The 21,110-nt window shown below is 48.0% G+C and overlaps 2 protein-coding genes and 1 pseudogene across 4 annotated transcripts in view; 2 read left to right on the top strand and 1 right to left on the bottom strand.

The window, feature by feature from the left end:
• The window catches only part of MX1 (MX dynamin like GTPase 1), a 45,359-nt gene extending 32,832 nt beyond the window's left edge, over positions 1-12,527 (top strand). For both annotated transcript variants that reach the window (XM_037831449.1, XM_037831445.1), the window contains 7 exons: positions 290-368; positions 1,957-2,079; positions 2,469-2,610; positions 6,333-6,491; positions 7,721-7,797; positions 9,081-9,329; positions 11,855-12,527. In XM_037831449.1, coding sequence (XP_037687377.1) covers positions 290-368; positions 1,957-2,079; positions 2,469-2,610; positions 6,333-6,491; positions 7,721-7,797; positions 9,081-9,329; positions 11,855-12,085 — 1,060 coding nt within the window. In that variant the 3' untranslated portion in view covers positions 12,086-12,527. The remainder of the gene's footprint in view (positions 1-289; positions 369-1,956; positions 2,080-2,468; positions 2,611-6,332; positions 6,492-7,720; positions 7,798-9,080; positions 9,330-11,854) is intronic.
• Positions 12,457-13,601, top strand: LOC119542156 (annotated as a pseudogene).
• A 3,682-nt stretch (positions 13,602-17,283) lies between these two features.
• TMPRSS2 (transmembrane serine protease 2) overlaps positions 17,284-21,110 on the bottom strand; it is a 35,760-nt gene continuing 31,933 nt past the window's right edge. For both annotated transcript variants that reach the window (XM_037831442.1, XM_037831439.1), the window contains exons 12-14: positions 20,846-20,988; positions 20,176-20,328; positions 17,284-18,834 (exon numbers count right to left, since the gene is read on the bottom strand). In XM_037831442.1, coding sequence (XP_037687370.1) covers positions 18,823-18,834; positions 20,176-20,328; positions 20,846-20,988 — 308 coding nt within the window. In that variant the 3' untranslated portion in view covers positions 17,284-18,822. The remainder of the gene's footprint in view (positions 18,835-20,175; positions 20,329-20,845; positions 20,989-21,110) is intronic.

Below are 21,110 nucleotides of genomic sequence, written 5' to 3'. Positions count from 1 at the left end.
TGTATGTGTGTTTTTATAAAGACTTATTCTACAGTCAGATGTCCTGAATGATGCATTATTCTAACAGCTGGAAGGAATAATTGTATACCATTTGTTGAAGTATCCAAGATTACTAAAATTCAGTCATAATTCTGTGTAATCCTCTTCTGAGTAGTTTTTGGGTACGATTGTAAGACATTTCATCCATTTGGAAGTAACTGAATGTGCCTGGGTTGTCCCCAGTGGCAGAGGGCAGATCTGTAGTTGACGGCTACATGAAGATGGAAATCTGTGCTGTGTTCTGTCTCAGGGTTCTTCTGGAGGAAGGAAAGGCCACGGTTCCCCATCTGGCAGAAAGACTGACGACTGAACTCATCATACACATCTCTGTAAGCACGCACAGTAATATCTGATCTCTAAAAGACTCGGCTTCTCAGCCTTTTAGGTGCACATGGATCACCTGGGAGCTTGTTGAAATGCAGATTCTGATTCAGGTGATCTGAGGTGGGGCCTGAGATTCTGCATTTCTAACAAGCTCTGAGTGATTCAGATGTTGTGTGGCCCATACTTTGGGTGGGATGGTGCTAGACTGTATCCACTTGGCCTAAATATAAATGAAAATCTTACGAGCACGGTAATAACTCTTCCTTTCTCATGGCCAGCCACTCTCACAATCTCTTGATAACATTAATTGTCATAATTTTCATTTCTAGAAGTTCTGTTTAAAATTTGATGTGGTTCTTCTGCAAATCTGCCTGGACATCATCTCTTGTTTCTGCAGATTTCTAATCCTTTGTAATATCTCCTTGCATGGATGTGTGTTGTATTTTGCATTCAACGATGCCGTATCGGAAGCCTGGTGTGGGGGGTTCTGCTGGCCGCCCCTTTGGCTGTCACTCACGATGCCTCGTGTCTCTGGGGCTGGAGCTTTGCCTGGGGGCCTGTCTTCCTCAGGGCCTTGACCAGGGAGGATCACCATTTGCTTCTGCAGAGCCCTGGGGTGCCTTGAACTTGAACTGCTTAAAATTCTCAACTTGAGGTTTTGGGAATCACTCAGTGAGAGTAAATTTGGGCAGGAAACCTATTTGACTGTTTGCTTGTGATTACACATGCTCGGTGGAGAGTGTGCTTGGCTCTTTACTCGGTGCCAGAGTTCACGGTTTTCCGAGCAGCTCCAGGAGCAGGGGTGCAAGGCAGGGCTGTGTCTAGTTTACCTTTATAATGAGAGTGTAGCTCTCCGGTGTCCCAAGTTTTGCAGAAAGAAGGTGGGCTCTCATTAGCTTCCCCACCTTTAGGAGGCCCACCTGGGGCTTTTTTTTTTTTTGCCCCCACACTAAATCAGGCCGTGAAATGGAAGATCACGTTTTCCTACCTTGACAAATGCCCTCGGGGTAGACTCTGGCTTCAATACTGCTTTTTCCTCTTGTACCCCCAGGTTCTTACGGTCACCCTTGCTTTGGCCTCTGAGTATCTCTTATTAACTTGCCAGCTTGTTGATGCATTTAAAAGCATGCTTTTTACATTTTAACCAGCCTCTTTAGATGTTTGCAGTGAAAGGGTTAACCACCACGTCCACTCAGTCAGGAAAAAAGAAATCCCTGAGACCTGTTAAGGACAACCTAAAAGTAGTCAAATTTCAAAGTGGATCTTTCTGATGTCCCTATGGAGAGGTTAAATAAAACACCCTAGATGGAGTTGCCCCTTAGGGAGCCCGGACGTGACCCGGGAACCATGCTTTGTTCCCAGGCACCCAGTGTAGGCATGAAGCTGTTTCCGCAAGAGTGAGGAGGTGGGGAGGTGCACGGAAGGCAGTGGCCCACTGGCACCCCCTTCCTCCAGCTGGAAAAGCCTCCTTTTAGAGGACGCTGAGGAGTCAGATCCCCTCAGCACCCTTCAGCAGGATTTCAGACAGCGCAGCCCCCTGTGCATTTTCTATCCATTGATACATCAATGTTATTTTCTCTGTACTTTCCTCAGAAATCTCTGCCTCTGTTAGAAAACCGAATAAAGGAAAGTCACGAGAAATTAACAGAGGAGTTACAAAAGTGTGGCGTAGACGTACCAGAAGAGGAAAGCGAAAAAATGTTCTTTCTGATTGACGTGAGTATTGCCAACCTCACCGGGGTGGAAAATCAGGCATCTCTGTCCAGAAAAGAGATCTTGTGCCTTATTCACTGCTCTCTCCACTCCCCCAAAGCTGGTCCAAATCTATTCTGTGCCTTTCCTCCCGAAGCGGGGGCGGGCTGGGGGTGGGGGGCAGGGGTGACATCATCAGTGTCCATTGCGTAACAGCCATGTTCGCGTCACTGTGAGCTCTCGCCCGGGTCTCACAGGTGGTAAGAGAGTGTTGAGGCTGTCTGGTGCCAAAGCTTGTGCTTTTCCTCTTTCTGCAGCGGCTCCCTAGGGGGCACACGCGTGGCCACCAAACCCCCTTGACACTTGTATTTTGAGTATCTCCACTTATCCTGATTTTTCTTCCTTCTTGACAGAAAATTAATGGATTTAATGATGACATCAATGCCATAATACAAGGGGAGGAATCAGTAGGGGAGGAAGAGAGCCGCCTGTTTACCAAACTCCGAAACGAGTTCTCTAAATGGAGTACATTGATTGAAAAAAATTTCCAGAAAGGTGCGTGCAACGTGCTGCCCTGAAGCTGGTGTGCTGGGCTGAGACTCAGGCTGGTGGAAGAGGTGACAGAGTCTGTGGAGATGGCCAGAGTGAGGAGTCAGTAACACAAAAGCCACAGGGCTGATACCCGTCAGAAGCATTTATATTTGTTCTGTTCCATTGCACTGAATTCAGGCCAGCAAATGTGTGTTGGATTTCAGAGGACACCGAGAGAGAAAATGCAAATTAATCAGCCCTTATCAATCCTAGCTCCTAGAAAAACCAGCCTTCCCTCAAATGTGAGTCAGTCAGCATCAGGCTCAGTGTGCTACAAACAGTTCTGCCTCCAAAATGCCTGGACCTGATCTTGGTTAGGTCTTGAAGCCCTGAATTTCTCTTCATGGATTTGTAGTGGCGGTGATGAAAAGAAAATAAAACATCACGCCATTTACCATCCTTGCATCTTCAAACTCTCAAGAGTCTGAGAAAGGTAGAAAATGTGATCAGAAGCTTATTCTTTAGTATTTCAAGAAGCCTAAAGGGAATCATGTAATGATGGATGATAAAGCTGCGGTGGCTGAGGAGAATTTCGAGTAACTTTGTTTTTATTCAAGCAGCTGGATGGGGTACCACAATTTATTTCATCTCACCAGAAGCTCAGATGGGTGGTTCTTCATGGCTTTGAGTAATAAACTTGAGAAAACAAATTATGCAAATTTCTGTTGTTGGGCTGCATCTTTGATTCTTGGCAGAGGGCGCTGAGGGCAAGACGGGATGAATGACAGTGTGCCTTGGTGGTGGGACATTTGGGAAGCCCTGCACCCGTCTCCAGGGCGTTCACTTGCCAGCCGTCCTCCCTCCACACGCTGCTTGCCACTGCTAGGTCCAGAGGGCAAAGGGTGGGACACCTGCTGCCTTGGTTTTCCCAGGGCTCTGGGAACAACGAACCACAGACCAGTTGACTTAAACAACAGGGATTTATTTCCTTACGGTTTTGGAGGCTAGACATCCGAGACCGAGGTGCTGGCAGGGCCACGCTTTTTCTCAAGTCTGTAGCATTCTGGTCAGCTTGTTGGACATCTACAGCTCAGTCTCTGCCTCTGTCTTGCTCCCCATCTGTGTCCTCCATCTGTGTCCTCCATCTGTGTCCAGATTTCCTCTGCTCACATGGACTCCAGTCATGTTGGATTAAGACCCACCTGGATTCACTTTGGCCTCATCTTAATAGCATCTTCAAAGGTCCTATTAACAAATGGATTCACACCCCCAGGATCAGGGTTAGAACTTGAACTTGTCTTTGGGGGGGACATGAGTCAATCCACAACACCTGCCATGTGGTGTGTTCCCATGTGGGACCACTCAGCCCCTCTCAAGGAGGAGAACCATCCTCACCCTCCAGCAGTTCCCTCCTGAATTGCTTGGCGCTTATTATAACAAGTACTCAGGACAAGCAACCAGAAGTTCACATCTACCCGGAACCTCAGAACGTGACCTTATTTGGAAAGAAGGTCTTTGCAGGTGTGTTAGGATGCCGCCATGCTGGATTAGGGCGGGCTGTAACAATGACGGGTGCCCTATAAGAAGAGGAGAAGAAACACCAAGGTGCAGACCCAAGGGGAGAAGGCCGTGTGATGGGATGGCAGACGCAGAGACTGGAGTGGGGCTCCCACGAGCCAAGGAACGCCAAGGATCTCTGGGAACCATCAGAAGCCAGGATAGGAGCAAGGAATGGATCCACCCTCAGAGCCTCCAGAAGGGACCATCCCTGCAGACATGTTGATTTCCGACTTCTGGCCTCTAGACCTGTGAGAGAATAAATTTCTGTAGTTTAAAGCCAACTAGGAAACTGATACGCAGCCTATGAGAAAATAGTTCATTTTTTTAAATGCTAAATTCCTCCCCAAAATTATAAATGACAAATTAGTAGATGACTATATGCTAAAGAATGAATTTTGACCCCTACCTCGTACCATATACAAAAACTAACTCAAAATGGTTCAAAGACTTAAATGTAAGTACTAAAACTATCAAACTCTTCAAAGAAAGTGTAGGTTTAAATCTACATGACCTTGGATTAGACAATAGTTTCTTAAATCTAAAGCACAAACAACAAAAGAAAAAAATGGCTAAATTGGACTCCATCAAAATTTAAAACTTTTGTGCATAGGAGGACATTATCAAGAAAGTAAAAAGACAACCCACAGAATGGAAGAAGATATTTACAAATCATATATCTAATAGAGGTCTAGTATCTGGAATACATGAATATATAAATAGTTCTTACTACTCAACAATAAAAAGGCATATAATACAATTTTTTAAATGGGTAAATTTTGGGAATAGACGTTTCTCCAAAGAATATATGCAAATGGCCAATAAGCATGTGAAAAGATGTTCAATACCATTAACCATCAGGGAAGTGCAAATTCAAAACCATGATGCAATATCACTTCACACCCACTAGGATGGCTAAACTAAAAAAGACAATAACAAGTGTTGGAGAGAGGGTAGAGAAATTGGCATCCTTGTGCATTGCTAGTGGGAATGTAAAATGGTACAACTGCTTTGGGAAACAGTTGAGTGGTTCCTCAGAGAGTTAAACACAGAGTTGCCATATGACTCAGCAGTTCCATTCCTAGGTATACCAAGAGAACTGAAAACATATGTCCACCCAAAAACTTGTTCTCATATGTTTATGGTAGCATTACTTGTAATAGCCCCAAATTGGAAACAACATAAATAACGATCAACAGATGAATGGATAAACAAAATGTGGTCTGTCCACACACTGGAATATTATTCAGCCATGAAAAAGGGTGAAATACTGACAAGTGCCACAGCCTAGATGAACCTTGAAATATTATGGTCAGTGAAGAAGTCAGACATCACAAAAGCCTGGGGGAGAAGGAGGAAAGGGGGGTGACTGCTAATAGGTACAGGTTTCCTTGGGGGGGGGGGAGGGTGGAAATATTCTGAAATTACATAGTGGTGATGGTTGCACGCTGTTGTGAGAATGCTAAAAGAAAACACTGAATTGTATACTGTAAGAGTAAATTTTATTGTTGGTGAGTTATGTCGCAAGAAAAAAATTCTGAGGGAAAGTGTCTCCTGACCAAATAGGTCCCCAGACTCCTGCTTCTGCTCAATTCCTCAGAAGGAGGACCCAGGGTCCTTCCGAATTTCTTTGGAGAGCCTTGATTGGGGATGTTTCTCCAGAGTCTAGTTTGTTAGATTAAAAAAAACTCTACAAGTATAAAGAGCAAAACTTAGAGTTTATAGCATAATTTCACTTTAGTGCGATTTTATGTGACTGGGTATTCTATTACCCCATTTGATCTATAAACTTCCTACTAATGCTAGATTCAATCAAGAGACCAGGGTCTTTAATTTTTATGGCTCTGGGAAGGGAATATATTCTGCTGTCTTGGGACAGTCTCTTTGGTAAAAATCAGATTTGATTTATAAAATTCCATCCTTAAGTACATTTTCAGGAACGTGCCTTACTCTGGTGCAATATCATGTTTCTGCTCTGGCCTTCGTGAGAAGAGCAAGGGGAATTTTCTTGAGATCTGTTTCTATACTGCAATCCCTAAATATTTTTCAATTTGTGACCCAAATTAGATTTAATTTGATTTTTGTCTTGCCACTCTGCACTTTCAGAAAGTCCAGAATGTTATCGGGTATGGGAAAACCTGCAAGATCGGTACTGCAGTATCATTCAGAGTTGTTATTTTCTGTTGTAGGTTATGAAGCTATATGTCGACAAATCTGGAAATTTGAAAATCAGTACCGTGGCAGAGAGCTGCCAGGATTTGTGAATTACAGGACGTTTGAGACGATTATTAAACAGCAAATCCGAGAACTGGAAGAGCCAGCTATTGATATGCTTCACAGGGTGACTGGTGAGTTCTTGATTTTGTTTTTAGACATTTTATTTCTCAGGTAGGGGAAGCCACTGCCCAGCTCCAGAGTTCTCCACTCTGCCTTTGTGGTTACTGCACACTCTCCAAAGACTTGGCTTATTTGGAATCTCTGAGAAGTAAGACCACTGACTCAGTGCCTGTATGTTGTGGATTTGTCTAGAACATTCTGAAGTGCTGTCAGTCGAGGGTGGTGTAACTGCCATCCTGTGTAAGTAGTAGACTCCGTCAGAGCCAGTCAAGGGAAAACACCGCACTGGACGCTGCAGGCACCCCTTATCCTTGGAATGCTTTGCTCTCTTGGTTTCCATGATGTTATTGAGCGGCTTCTGGTTGTGCAACCCTTGGCTGACCGTCCTAACTCTGCTGTCAGTGTCCTACACACAGATGGATTCTGTCTCACTTCAGCAATAAATGATAATCCCTCATGGACTCCGGGCCTCACAGGGAGTACAGAAGCAGCCCCGCACATCTCACTCAGAGATTTTTCCAATAAAATGGTACTTTTAAGCTTAATAATTTTGTACCCAAATCTGTCATTGTGTTATCTCGATCAGTGGTGCACTCTTAACTCACTCCAGAAGAAAATTTATAATACTTAGAGCCTAATAGTCATTGAAAACTTTTTCAGAATTAATACGTGTACACACACTTCTCGTTCAGAAAGATATGTCATGGGGATCAGTGCAAGACTTTCAAGCCTAAAGAGATTGTGTGTTAGGTTAGGATGAAATGCTGGGGGAAATGGGATGGAAAAATGAGTTTCAAAAATACAAAGAAATAATATACATTTCCTGATTTAAATAAAAGCTTGTTCATGTATCTTTCTTCAAATGGATAATGTGAACATTTAGAATCTATTGATAATTTAAGAGAGGTGTGACAGTTTTATTACAAATTATTAATATATTTACAATTTGCTGGAAATCACATTCTTTGCCACAATTTAAGACGAGATGAAAATTTTAAATGTCAAATAAACGCATTCCAGGGGACATTTCGTTTTTTAAAAATTCTTCCAGAGAGTTCTTGAGCAAAATTTTTGAAGTCTGCTGAACTTGACAATACATATTTCTCCTTCAGTAGGAAGGAAAGAAGGAAGGTGGGGGAGGGAGGAAGGGACTTTTCTTATCATTTATCCTACTGTTTGCAATCCGTGAAAATTACAAACGATTCTACCAGTATTGAACTTACTGTCTTTCTTTCATCAGATTTGGTCCGATTTGCCTTCGCAAATGTTTCAATAAAACATTTCAATGAATATTTTAACCTCCAGAGAACAGCCAAGGTAACTACCTTAATGTTATTTAAAAAAAAAAAAAGAAAATTAAGCCTGGTACAATAAAATAGATTTCTTGGATTAAGACCATTTCAACTTCATCTCCCCATTGTGTATTTGGAGAAGCAAATACAACCGAATTTTCTTTTTTTATTAAAGAAGTTGTAGGTTTACAGAAAAATCATGCATAAAATACAGAGGTCCCAAATACCCCCCTATTATTAACCCTCTGTGTTGGTGGGGTACATTTGTTACAATTGATGAAAGCACATTTTTATAATTGTACTATTAACTATAGTCCATGGTTTAACTTAGGGTTATATTCACATGGGAACCTTACTACTGATATTACCAGTGATGTCTGGTTAAAAGCAATGGGAGAGAGGAGAGAGAAGGAAAGAAAAACTTGAGAAATAAAATGTTTAAAGCTATAGGAACAGTGGAGAGCCACAGCTAATGGAGAAGCTGAGCACATCTGGAGAAAACAATCCCCCACCCAGAAACTCACTGAGGAAGCCAAATATGAAAATATATCGTTCAAAAGAGAATAAAATAGCCAAGGGAAAATGGGACCTCCCCTGGGGGCAGGGGGCAGGAGTGACCAGGAGACCAGACTGGCCACCATCAGAAACGAGCTCACCTGGTGCAGACGGCAAGACCAGCTCTGCCCCTCAGGAGCCAGAGGGTTTGAGCCACGCAGGCCTCTGTTTTCTCACCTGTAAAATGGGGCAAATAATCCCTTCCCTGGAAGGCTGTGGCCCTGAGCTTAGGGGAAATGTTGAGCAGGCCATTGTGCATCGCGTGGAGGCTCGCGGCAATGCCAGAACATTCCGGGCCTTCTCAGAAGGCTCTCTTCAGAGGCCTCTGGCAGCTGGTTCCTCTGACTCTGGGAATGTGACGAGTATAAAACTTGACTGACTTCAGTTTCTCTTTCCTTCTCATCCCTGTGAGTTCTGTGATGGATGGAACACCCCTTACCATCAGATGTAAAAAATGGCCCATAAAGAAGGAGAGAAAGAACCTTGACTGATGAGGCCCCAGAACGGAGCCCATACGGATTCCCAGGCCCTGGGGGCGTGTGGGGAGCCGGTTTCTGGCTGCACTGGTGGCTCCGGCATCGGGTGATTCTGCCCCTCAGCCAGGAGTGAGAACTCCCTTCCAAAGTCATGTATCATTTTATCCAAATTGGATAACCTATCATTTGTGGAATTTCCCAATTATGGTTTTTTTTTTTAATGACCCAAGGATTAGTTTCTTGAGGAGAATTTGGTTCTGTTTCTCTTTTACCATAGGCCAAAATTGAAGACATTAAATTAGAACAAGAGAGGGATGCTGAGAAGTCGATCCGACTTCACTTCCAAATGGAACAGATCGTCTATTGCCAGGATACAGTTTATAGGGGCGCCTTAAAGAAGGTTAGAGAGCAGGAAACGGAGGAAGACAAGAAGACCAAGAAAACAGGCGGCTCGTTCCTGGCACACTCTTCTGCAGTGGACTCCTCCATGGCTGAAATCTTTCAGCACCTCACTGCCTACCAGCGGGTGAGTTTGTGACTGTCTCCTGCGATGGCGGCTTTAATTTTCTTTTCTTCTCAGTGCTTCTTTTCAGTCTAGTCTCTGTAAGATGAATGCTGGCCCTTTGTAAGCCTCTGTGGACGTAGCGTGACCTCAGCAGCTGTGGCGTGGGGCCACTGCTGGCTGGACTTGACTGTGTGTCTCTGGCTGAGTTCCTTGACCTCTCTGAGCCTCAGCTTTCTTCTCTGAAAAATGGCACCTACTCAGACGGTTCCTGCGGGTCGTCCCTGAGACAAGGCAGGGTAGGACTGCAGTACCCCGTTGCCAAATGGAAGCTGCCTCATATAAACCCCTTTGTGGGCTACTGCACTTTTCCAATAAGGTGGAAGGTAGTCTCTTTTCTCCCAGGAAGAGGGTACACCCCAGTCAGAGCTGTTGTCGGATGGACACATCTGGACCGGTAAAGCAAATCATCATAGTCTCTTGGTTTACCAGATGCCTCCTTCGCTTGGCCCTTTGGATGCTTTAAACCAGTGGTGCTCAAATTCAAATCTGCATACAGTTACATGGGGATCTTGTTGAAAAGGAGACTTCAATTGCAGATCTGATGTGGGAACTGCAGTTCCACATTTCCAACAGGTTCCCAGGGGATGCCCGAGCGCCTGAAGGGAAACCACCCCTCAAGTAGTAAGAGCCAAAATGCAAATCCCTGTAGACTCCAGCAGGGCATGTACACAAGTGAAGCCAGTTAAGGGTGAGCTGAGAGCGCGTAGCTGTGGGCACTGCAGACGCTTGCACCTGCCTGGTCACACTGCCTCACGGGGCAAGCAGTTACCTTCTAGTTAAGTGATGCATGCAGAGGTGCAAAATCCCAAAGGTAGAGTGAGTGACAGTAAAAACTAAGTCGCTAGCTCATCTCCCTCCCCATAGTTGGCCATCTCCACTTTCTTTGACCCAAGGGAGACTTTATAGACATCTTTGTTTTTTTTACTCGAAGGGTAGTGGAGGAAACATCCTGCTCTGTACCTTTCTTCTTTCCATGTGCCTTGGAGATTGTCCCATTTCAGTTCATATAGAGCTGCCTTGTTCTTGGTAATGGCAGCCGGGATCTCCATTCTCTGGATGTAGGATATTGGACCAGTCCCTGTTGGCGACGTGGTTTGTTTCCAGTCATTTTCTAACACAAGGGATGCTGCCGATGATAGCCTTGTCCCGATGTCATGTGTCTGGAAGATAAATGACTAGAAGTGAGGTTCCTGGGGAAGGGTTAGCTCCTGCTTTATACTGATGAGTGTTAGCCCACAGAAGGCCTGTTTCCTCACCCGCTGGCCAGCTTAGTCTGCACCAAAGTTGTTGGGTATTTTCCCCCCAACCCAGCCATGCCGGGAAGGATTTCTGCCACGACCCTTGCCCCCAGGGATGGATCAAAGTACTTTCCCTCTCCCTGCCTGGGATTTGCTGCCTGCCCCCGCAACCCGCCGCTCCACACTCCTTCCCTCCCGTCCTCCCCTCCCCCTGGGGTGCCCTCACACCTGGCTCTGTGGCTGCAGATTGCATATTTCCCACTTTCACCGAAACGGTGAGCTTGGGGTTGTTCTCAAAGTTGTTTGACTTATGTCTTTGGATGATTCCCTTGAGAAAAAGAAAACGATTTCTTTGTGCCAGAAATTCCAAAAGATATTTTGGATGCCTGATGTTCTCCAGGTGGTGGCCGTTCCTTTCAGCTTTGTGTCCATTCCCCAGCGCTTGGCTTCAGTGTCCACGGCCACCGAAGTGGCTTCTCTCTTCTTTCTTCCCAAGTGCTTTCTGCTGGCCAGTCCGTTCCTTCTCTCCTGCCTTCCACGTCCACTCGGTGGCCAGCCAGGGGTCCTCACGTTACCTTTCCATCTTGCCGACCCTCTCCACTGACATTCGCTGAGCACTTACTATGTACGTGGCCCTTCTCAGCTTTCTGTCTTTTAACTCATTTAATCTTTTTAACAACTCCCTGGGGTCAGTGCTAATAGTACCCTATCTTACAGAGAAGGACACTGAGGCACAGAGAGGTCAGATAACTTGCCTAAGGTATGCAACCAGTCTATCAGTGGAGAAATCAACATTATTTTGGGAAAGAAAATTTTCACTGATAGAAGGCTTGGGGAGAGGAAGGGTAAAAATGAACTTTCTAGATGCCTCTAAGACAGGGGGCCCCTTCCTGGAGCTTCTGACAACTCAGTTTCTTTTCTGCTAAGTAATTTGAGTGCTGATTAAAAACAGAAGAAGAAGCCATAAAAGCTTTTCTACAGAGTTATTAATAACTTGAAATTGTAGTTCTCCTATTCCATCTTCCACTTAACCTCTTTCAGTGCATTTTTAACCCTCTTCCATCAGAAGTATCCATTTCGTAGCCAGGAAAAGCTGGAGAGAATACAGAGCCCGGGTTTGCACCGTGATTCGAAGCTGGGGCTTTCTCTGCATCTTGCGTAGACCCCTTCTGCCAGTGCTCCCCCCGCCCGTGCCCCCTGTTGCAGCGTTGCCCCTCAACCCTGCCCTGGGCTGTCCCTTCCCTGCAGGAGGCCAGCAATCGCATCTCCAGCCACGTCCCCCTGATGGTCCAGTTCTTCGTCCTGCAAACGTACGGGCAGCACCTGCGGAAGGGCATGCTGCAGCTGCTCCAGGACAAGGAGTCCTACGACTGGCTCCTCAAGGAGCGCAGCGACACCAGCGACAAGAGGAAGTTCCTGAAGGAGCGGCTGCTGCGGCTGAGCCAGGCTCGGCGCCGGCTGGCCAAATTCCCCGGCTGAGGGGCCCTGGGTTCCGGGAAGTGGGAGGGGACCTGCAGATTTCCCGGAGAGCTGTCCCACGACCGCTTCACCGTCTAGCAGATTCCTGAGTGCTTCTCAGCCTCTAGGGGCTCAGTATCGCCCGTGGATCAGTCGATAAGAAGCAGTGCAATTTGATTTCCAGCATTAGTGCCGAAGTGTCCCACCCTTAGGAAACATGTGCTCTAGATTGGACAAATGATTCCTGATTAGGAAGTATTTCCACCCCTCAGCACTGTCCTTCCTCTCTGAATCCTCTGCCTCTCTTTATCAAAGACCAACCCATACTGAGCATCGTAGGATTATAACCTGGTTTTTGTAACGTTCTTTCACACACCCAGCGTTTTAGGAGCATGGGCATCTTGCATGTAACACAAGGACCAGAGTTCATAGGTTTGTAATAAACTTGTTTCCAGCAGACGTTTCTCTGATCCATTTTTTTATTTGGGGAAAAAAACAGCAGCAGGGTAGGAACCCCAGGAAGGAAGTTCCCAGGCTTTAAAGCTGCCCCCATGGGGGTGGGAGTGGGGGCACGCAGGAAAGAGCGACTCCAGCGAAAGCACATGGTCTGATATTTCAGGAGATGGACGGGAAATGGGGGGCTAAGTTAAAGCCGTGAAACAGAATGGGAGGTTCACGGCTATGGCGCTGGGCCAGGCGGTTGACTGGGAGCTCCCCGTGCCAGCCTTGCATGTTGCTCTTCGGAGACCCCATTACCCAGAAAATGTGATGTTCTGAGTTGTGGGATTTTCAGGTGATGGTACCAGATGGGCCAAAATTATCCTTCCAGGGTGAATCAGGAAAGTTAACAGTGTAGGTGGCCCTGTAGCAGTTACAGTTTTCTTTGGTGCCAATGACAGTGCTTTAAAAGATGAGAACCCTAAGCAGACATTCCGCTGGATGAGTGTGTTGTGAATTTAAAGAGCACGGTGCAGTTCCTGAAGTCTGGGGACATCCCTGAGAATAAAGTTACTCTCATCACAGCACCCCTGCTTTGTGAAACAGCTTGGGGAAGGGGGGGTATGTATCGTGCAAGGTTGCAAATTAAGTCACCTGGACTTGGTTGTTGGTAAAGATGATGGTGCGTGTTGACAATTGGGGTTCTTGAAAGCCGGACTTTCCATCCTGTCTGCAAATGGGCTACGTTTATCACCAAGGGGAAATGAGCTTTTTGTTCTCCTATCTTTGGCCTTTAGCAGAGAGGAAGGTCTCCTCCCTGCCTTTGCTTCTTCCTTGCTGGTGAGATGTAGTAGAAGCAAAACCTGAGCTAAGTCTTCTGGGAGATGGGAACATATTTGGTCATTAATTTTCAGCACATGAAGTGCCAACACCCAAAGATTCTAAGATTGGTCAAAGAACACTTTTTTTCTCAAGCTTAAAACTTTAAGACCCTGAACCAAAAAAATAACATTTGCCAGCAATATTTAATAAAAGCATGACAATTTTTCAGGGAAGCTTTGTACTTTGAAAAAAAAAAGAATGAGAGCCAAATGGCATTAAATATCCACACTGTGTGCTGACCAAGCATCCAATTTGTTTCATCCTTGGGTACCTGGCAGGTAGGTAAAATAATGAGTCCAAATCAAAAGCAGTTTGGCCAGTTGGATTTTGCATGCAGATGCCCTGGCTGGAGGAGTGGTCTGGTGGAGCCAGAAGAGACAGGGACTTAAGCAGGACTTGACCTAGAGGAGAACCTCCCAGTCCCAGTGTCTCTTTGGTCTAACCAGGGGTGGGGAGACTCACAAACCCCAGCCACACCCTCAACCTGGATCCTCTGAGGTCCACGGCTCTGCGCCGATGACCCTGCTGGGGCCTCCCTCCCACCAGGCCGTGGCTGGGGCTGGGTCCCACAAAGACCAGGACCCGTGAGCGAACGCTGTCCAGGGAGATGCACTCCACACGCTCCGTCGGGAATGGGAGAGGGTGTAGGGGAAGGTGCTTTCTAACAGAAGTCCAGAAATGGAACGGCTCCCTCAGGGTAAGCTCCCAGTCGGAGAGCTTCGGGCCAAGCCGGACGGCCCCTTGTCAGGTGGGGGGTGGTCTAGTCACACTGTCCCCTGCCTCCCCCACCCCACTCCCATCTCCTTTGACCCTTCACACTTTGTGACCCTAAGACTTTGGAACGATTTGGGAATTTATTTCTAAGAGAGAGTGCCAGGTGAACACTCTCCATGTTCACAACTGGCATTCAGCAGCTCAAATCAATGCCCACTGTTAGGCGACACCTTTGGACCCTCCCAAGTGTGAAGAGCTCACCTGCAGGTTGACTCAGAACCACAGAAGTTAGCTGGACCAGGTCAGTTTGCCGCGAGTAAAAGAAAGAGCAGCAGGCAGATGGGCTTGTGTTTGCAACGATGCACATAGGATGGCAGGTAGCACAGGTGTTCCTAAGTCAGTCCTAGGTGTATGTCCCTTTAAGAGATCCAGCCCAGGTTCTCTCCCTTCTGCTGTCAGCAGCAGGAGGCAGGTGGTGCCGACCCGTCAGGGATGCTGGGGCCACCTAGTGGCTGCCTGAGGAACTTCTCCCTTCCTGGGCCCCACTAACCTTCCACATACAGCAAGATCCTGTGGGAACCAGAAACAGAGTGAGTGGTGACAAATGTGTCACCACTTTTTTGCTGGCATTGCAGTCTTCCCAGAGAAACCAGGAGAGGATGGAAGATAAAAGCTGATACTGTGTACTCCAGAGAAAAGGATTTTTACCTGGGGGATGAACCTGCTGGGGCCCTCACTATGGAGATAGTCAGTTTCCTTTCAGCCCCAAAGAATAGTGACCAGGTGCCCCCCAGCTTTGTTCTGACCAGTCAGCTATGGGGCAGAAGCCTCTGTTCCTCCTCCCACATGCCTGATCTCATTTGTGTTTTCAGACCTCATTGTGTTTTGAGAGAGAGAGAGCAAGCCCTGGAAAACACTTACGTGATGCCTTCTCTTACAGAGCAGATACAGGGCTCGGGCTCGTGCTGGCCTGCCCATCCCTGCACCCCCCAACCTGACTCTTGAGAGAAAGCAGCAAGACCAGAACCTGTGTCTCTGGGCCACGCTGTTTGCTCTGTCACACTGGCTTAAAGATCCAACTGTCTATGTAGAACAGACTGAAATATCAACCATGTCTCCTAAGGGGACCCTACCTCCAGGCTGGCCTGAGGCTCAGTGACCCCACAGGAGCAGGGCTGAGTCTGGAGCAGAAGGAGTAGAGGAACTGGATGGATCTGAATGGGTTGAAGTATAAAGCCTCAGTTTTCCAAAACCCAGGGCCTGATATGCTGCAGGTGCTTCATATATGTTGGGGAAAGGAATGAGAGTCGGGGGTGCTTGGTGTAAACGCTTTTTTAAATGACTTTTTAGATTCATGAATATATTGTAAGAACCTTCAGCATATACTCTTATTACCATCCTTGAGCAAAATGCAGACAAAAAACCAGTGAACCAAAACCAGCAAGCCAACCAGCCATCCAACCAGCCAACTAACCACCCAGCCAGCCAGTCAACCAATCAACCAGCCAACCAACCAATCAGCCAGTCAACCAACCAACCCAGTTAACCAACCAACCAGCCAGCCAGCCATATCTCCTGAACATCAATTCTTGTTTTGGAGGAGAATCCCCTGTCCATGGCAAATCCTCTAGAAGGTAGCCATAGAAGAAAGAAGGGACACCTGACCTTTGTTTTCAGTTTGTCAGACCCCTCTTTATTTTTCTTCCAAGGGAAAAAATATCCAACAATCCAAGTAGTTCAGTGGACTTTCAGGTTGTTACAAGATCAGTCTCTTTCACCACAGTAAAGTGGACGGCTCTAGCAAGCACCCACGAGCAAACACCAGTGTTTGTTGAGTTAATTTTAAGTGATGATTATCCCTTACGTTAATTTTTTAATTAACACTTTAGAAGTAGCGTAAATTCCAGAATGAGAGAGGTGAGCTATGTGAGCCACATCATCTTAAGAGATCGTCCTCTCTGTGTGTCTGAAGCAGCAGAGTGCCATGGCCGTGGGATGCCAGATTTAACTTCAGCCAGGGGTGTGTGTGATTCTTTCACAAAGCCAGGCTCTCGGATGACAGGTCAGGGGGAAAGGGCTCTGAAATTGGAGCTTGCGATCAGGTGAGCCATAGGAGACCACAAAGAGCTGGGAACAGACCAGGAACCTCGTGAGGGATTCCAGGTGGGGCCGTCCCCTGTACCTCAGTGAGAGGTGGACAGGCCAACGGGAGCCCTTTTTTAATGGTGGGACTCACTCACCCAGCTGCAAGGAGCTACAAAACAATCGTCACAAATTACACACTTGCGGTAATAACTTATGTTTTCTTTCTTTAGTGTTTGGGGATCAATTTATATTAAGCTAAGTAAATTAACTTATGTGTTTTAGAAATTTTTAAATACAAAAATATATTTCCCTAGACTTCTCTTAGCATCTGTTTAGATCTTTCCAATGGAATCAGCCTCATCCAAGGTACAATCATTTCCCAGGGTGACCCCACTATGACACATACAACTCAAAAAAATGTCGACTGCCTTGCTCAGGTGGACATTTTAGGAAGATTCGGGTATTACTGTCTAGCCCATATGGGCTTTCTTCCTTAGAAACTACAATTCTCTCCATACTTTTAACAGATTCTGACATATAAACCCTAGTCATTTCCTGCCATCTTGTCATATACTGTGGACCTATTAGATCTGGGGAAGGTGAAGAATTGATTCCTGCTCTCGAGCAGAGAGTAAACTCCCCCAATCTTTCTCTCCACCCAGGGTCACAATTGCAGGGCAGCGTGACAATCATGACGTGAGGAAGCGGCTCCACCCCCATTACAGGGGTTTCAGGAGGACAGTGTTAGGGGACGAGATGCAGGACCCCGTTTGGACAGGCTGGATCTGGGCACGTGTGGGATGCTGGGCAGAAAGGTCTAGAAGACATTTGGTTCTCTGGACTGTAGCCTCGAGAGATGGGAGCTATAGAGGATACCCACTCCGGAGTCGAGCTCAGGGCAGCTCTGGCAGGACTGGGCAGAGGGAGGGGTGGGACCATCCAGAGGGAGTGCTCTGCCCTGCCCCCTTGGCTCCGCTGCGTCCTCTGCCCAGCACCCTCGCCCTGGCCGCACAGCAACCTGGCAACATCCCTGCCCTACAAGGATGTACAGACCTTCTGCTCGCCGTGCCCAACTCCAAAGACTCGGTAAATATTCGGAAAACAACATTGCATAATTTATTTGCATGGCATTTCACAATTGAATCCCACAATTTAAAAAAGACACAAAACAGAAGACAGACAGTTGGCCACATAAATAAAAAAGTACAGAAGAAATACATGCCTGCCATTATGCCGCTTCTTAAAATCTGGCTTGGGGAGCAGGCACCTTGCGGCGTGGAGTGTTTGAAAAGTCCCTGGGGATGTTGCTCCTGCCGGAGGTACATGGAGTAGAGGCATCGTGAATGCAACTGTCACGACCTTCCATCTCAAGGTTAAATCCTAGCAGTAGGATCATCTCTTTAATTCTCGAATACCAGTGTACTTGCAGGGGAGGTGGGCACCTGGGGAAAGAACACCCCTGGTAAAAGCACTCACGTTCCCCACTTGGCAACGACACAGTGTCCTTTCCCTCCAGGGGAAGCAGAAGGGCTGGAGGGGACCCCAGGGAGTCCCAAAGACAGCTGTCTTCTCTGTCACAAGCCCAGGTGGTTTTCTTCTGCACATACACTTTGAAAACAAAAGTAGCTCAAATACATCACTGCTCACGCTGAGCAAGGAGGAGCGTTTCAAAGCGCCAGATGGAGGTGAACTGTTTTGACGTGGTAAAAGCCAGGCCTCCACTGGAACACTGAGGTAGTAACATGCAGAAACAGTGCATGAAGACAGTGTGTGCTTAAAATCATGCATCCCTGATTGGCCCAGTCGCCTCGATTCCCACGGGATTAGCATCATGCAGGGGTTCTGAATGCCACCCCCTTGGCCCCGTTCCGAGGAGCAAGTGGGCATGCAGTCTCCAAGGAGGCTGGGAGAGGGCGAGGGGCGGAGGGCGGCAGGGAGAGCCTGGGTCTCCATCCTCAGAGCCTTGCTACACAACACTGTGCAGCCTATGGACTGGCAGCAGAGGCTGTGCCGGGCTCACATGTGCACAATTTCAGCAATGGCCTCCCGCGCTCCAGGGGCTCTGTCCACACCCTCACCCCCAGAAGAAAAGGGTCTGTGATGCCCTAACAGGTGATCGACATCATCACCCAGGAAGGACTGGTCCCTTTATTTCCAGCCACCGTCCAGGGCTGCTAAGAAGGCACTAGGAAATGGTCAGCAAGTACCCCTGGTGGGAGAGGCCTGCGGGCACCCCTGGTTTCTCTGGTGTGTCCATTTCTCTTCCCATCGCCAGCAGTCCAGCAGCCGAGAGGAGTCGTCTCCAAGTTCGTGGGAAGGAAGGACCCGGTGAGGCAGCCTCTCTCCGCTGCCCCATTGGCCCTGCCGTGCTTGGCCCCAGGATCCCACGTCCAGCCAGGCCTGGTCACCCCTTTCGGGCAGGGCATGAGGGCCGCCGAGCCACGCCAGGCCAGTGGCCCAGTGGGGAGCAAGTGTGGCCAGCACAGAACTGCGGAAAGTGCCGAAGTCAGAGAAGTACATTATTTAATAAAAACAAAAGGACCGTTGAATCATATCTAAAAACACATAATGCAGAGGGAACGGACAATCTGCCCCTTCATTTTCTGGTAGAGTGGCTTCAGGGACACACGACATCCGGATCAGCTGTTTGCCTGTTCAGAAAGGAAAAAGAAACCGATGTTCTTTTCTTAAAACAAACAAAAAGGATAGGAAAAAAGCTTTGTGGTTTATTTTTTTTTTCCTAGCTTGACATGAGGCATTTATAAACCAAATAAGCAAGTTTGACAGGACAAGGGACATTTTTCTACAGCGTGACGGTCAGTGGTGAGAAGGCGCCCCAAGGGAGAGAACAGCTTGTGCAAAGGCGAGGTAAGAAGGAGAATGGGGTGTTTGGGGAGTCAAAGCATTTAGTACAGCTGGAACACAGGCCCTTAGCTGGAAAAATCAAGCTTGACTTTGGCCACTGAACTACATCCATTAGTTGTGAGTCCTCGCTTTCCTCCCTGCTGTTCTCCGGCCACTCCCTGTTCTGGCTTTCTCCCACACTGGAGACAGTCCGCCCCTTGACCTGGCTAACCCCCTGGAGATGTTGGGAACATCTTGCCCTCCCATGTCACCAGCCCTGATGGGAAAGCTGGGGCTGTCCATTTCCCACCAGGGGCTATGCTCCCCGAGGACTGGCACTCGGCCTTTGCAAAACTAGAGCAGGGCCAGGTGTTCTGGTGAACATCTCTGAATGGATGGCGGGGGCAGGCCAGCCCACAGCGTCATCTGAAGGCACTGGGTCCTCTGGCTTATTTGAGGAAGGCACAGGCTGGGCCTCTGAAGGCCATGTCCTCTGGCTCTGCCCCTCCCGCAATAGACTGGGCACCTTTGGCTACTTGGAGGGGACAAGACAGAGCTTTTTCTTTCATCAGCAGCCCAGCTCCGAAAGGGACAGAAATCTCTGGAAAGTCCAGCCCTGAGATTCCTGATCTGGTTCCCACCCAAGAAATGGGCAGTGCCCAAGAAGAGGTGCAGGTTAGGATCACAGAGGAGCCCGGGGTCTGTCCCCTCCTTGGCCCCCACCTTGGGGCCCACCAGGGCCAGCCAATAGCCCCAGGAAATTGTGGAGGGACCAGTCATGGCCAGCAGCTGATATCCTTCACTCTGCTCTCTGTATCAACAAAAGCGTGATTTGATGATGTCTGGGTGGGTTAATTCAGAATTGAGTGTGGTTGGGAGGGCATGAAAGCCTATGTCCAGTTAGCTCCGGGCCCCGGAATGCCGAGTCCCAGATGCTTTCATCCGAGCACCACTGACCAAGACACAAATGACACTGGCCAATGGCGGACAGGGGAGATGGAGAAGCGATGCTAAACACGGACACGTCACAGCTCCCGGCCCACGGTGGCCAGCAGTCGGCTTCCGGGCAGCAGGGGCCACACCTCCTGGGCACCAGGACCTTGAGAGCTGGTGAGTAAACTCGCTCAGAAGGAGAATGGGCAACTCACCCTCATTTGCCGGTAAATCCAGTCTGTGAATACTGTCACGTTGCCGTAGACCCCTGGTCTGTTAGGCTTGGCACAGCCAGATCCCCAACTTGTAACCCCAATCAGCCACCAGACGCTGCTCTTCAGAGTGACGAGAGGCCCTCCGCTGTCACCCTGAGGGACAAGTTAGAGGACAGAGACTCGGCCCGCAGCCGCCACACATGCTGACCACAGAGTGCGGCCTGAGCTGTGAGCGCCTGAGCCTGTTCCTGTCTCCACGAGAGGTAAGGGATAGACCTCCCTGGAGAGAATATTTAGGAAATACTTAGTCCCTACGAGACTTTACACTGTGATAACACTTGGTCTATGTCAGCTAATAGCTTCTAAATAAATTGTCATGCATATTTTAATAGTTGAAGTACTTAGTTCCATGACTTTTACCAAATCAAAGCGTTTTCAGAGGAAGCGGTGGCAGGTGGTGTCTGTTGGCCGGACTTGCTCCCATCCCCCCAAAGTGCTTTCCCGCTGCCAGCGGCCATCATGTCCCAAGGCTGCACCCCCCCATCCCAGCTGGGGTTCCACTGACTCTAGGGAAACCCTGCCTCTCACAGGGTCCCTGCTCACCCCGGTTGGCTCAGTGGGAGCCAGGCAAGGCCAAAAGGGAAACTGAGGCAGCAGAGGCCACAGTTACCTGGCAGGAATCAATGTTTCCCTCCAGGTAGCCAGCGCAGACCATGGCAGGCGTGATGAGGTTGTTGTAGACGGATCTGCTGTTGCAACTCAAGGGCTCGATCAGTGTCACCATGGCAGCGTTCAGCACGACTGAGGTTTTCCCTGACGAAGGAGGGCAAACCGTCAGGAAGAGTGGACTTCCCTCCCGTCAACAGCCCCTACAGACGCTCTCAGGGTACCTGTGCCACCCCCTCCTTGGTCAGCAACACTAACCCCGAGTCGTC

The sequence above is a fragment of the Choloepus didactylus genome, chromosome 1 (assembly GCF_015220235.1).
Source record: "Choloepus didactylus isolate mChoDid1 chromosome 1, mChoDid1.pri, whole genome shotgun sequence".
Taxonomy (NCBI): Eukaryota; Metazoa; Chordata; class Mammalia; order Pilosa; family Megalonychidae; genus Choloepus; species Choloepus didactylus.
This window is presented reverse-complemented; position numbering and strand designations above follow the sequence as displayed.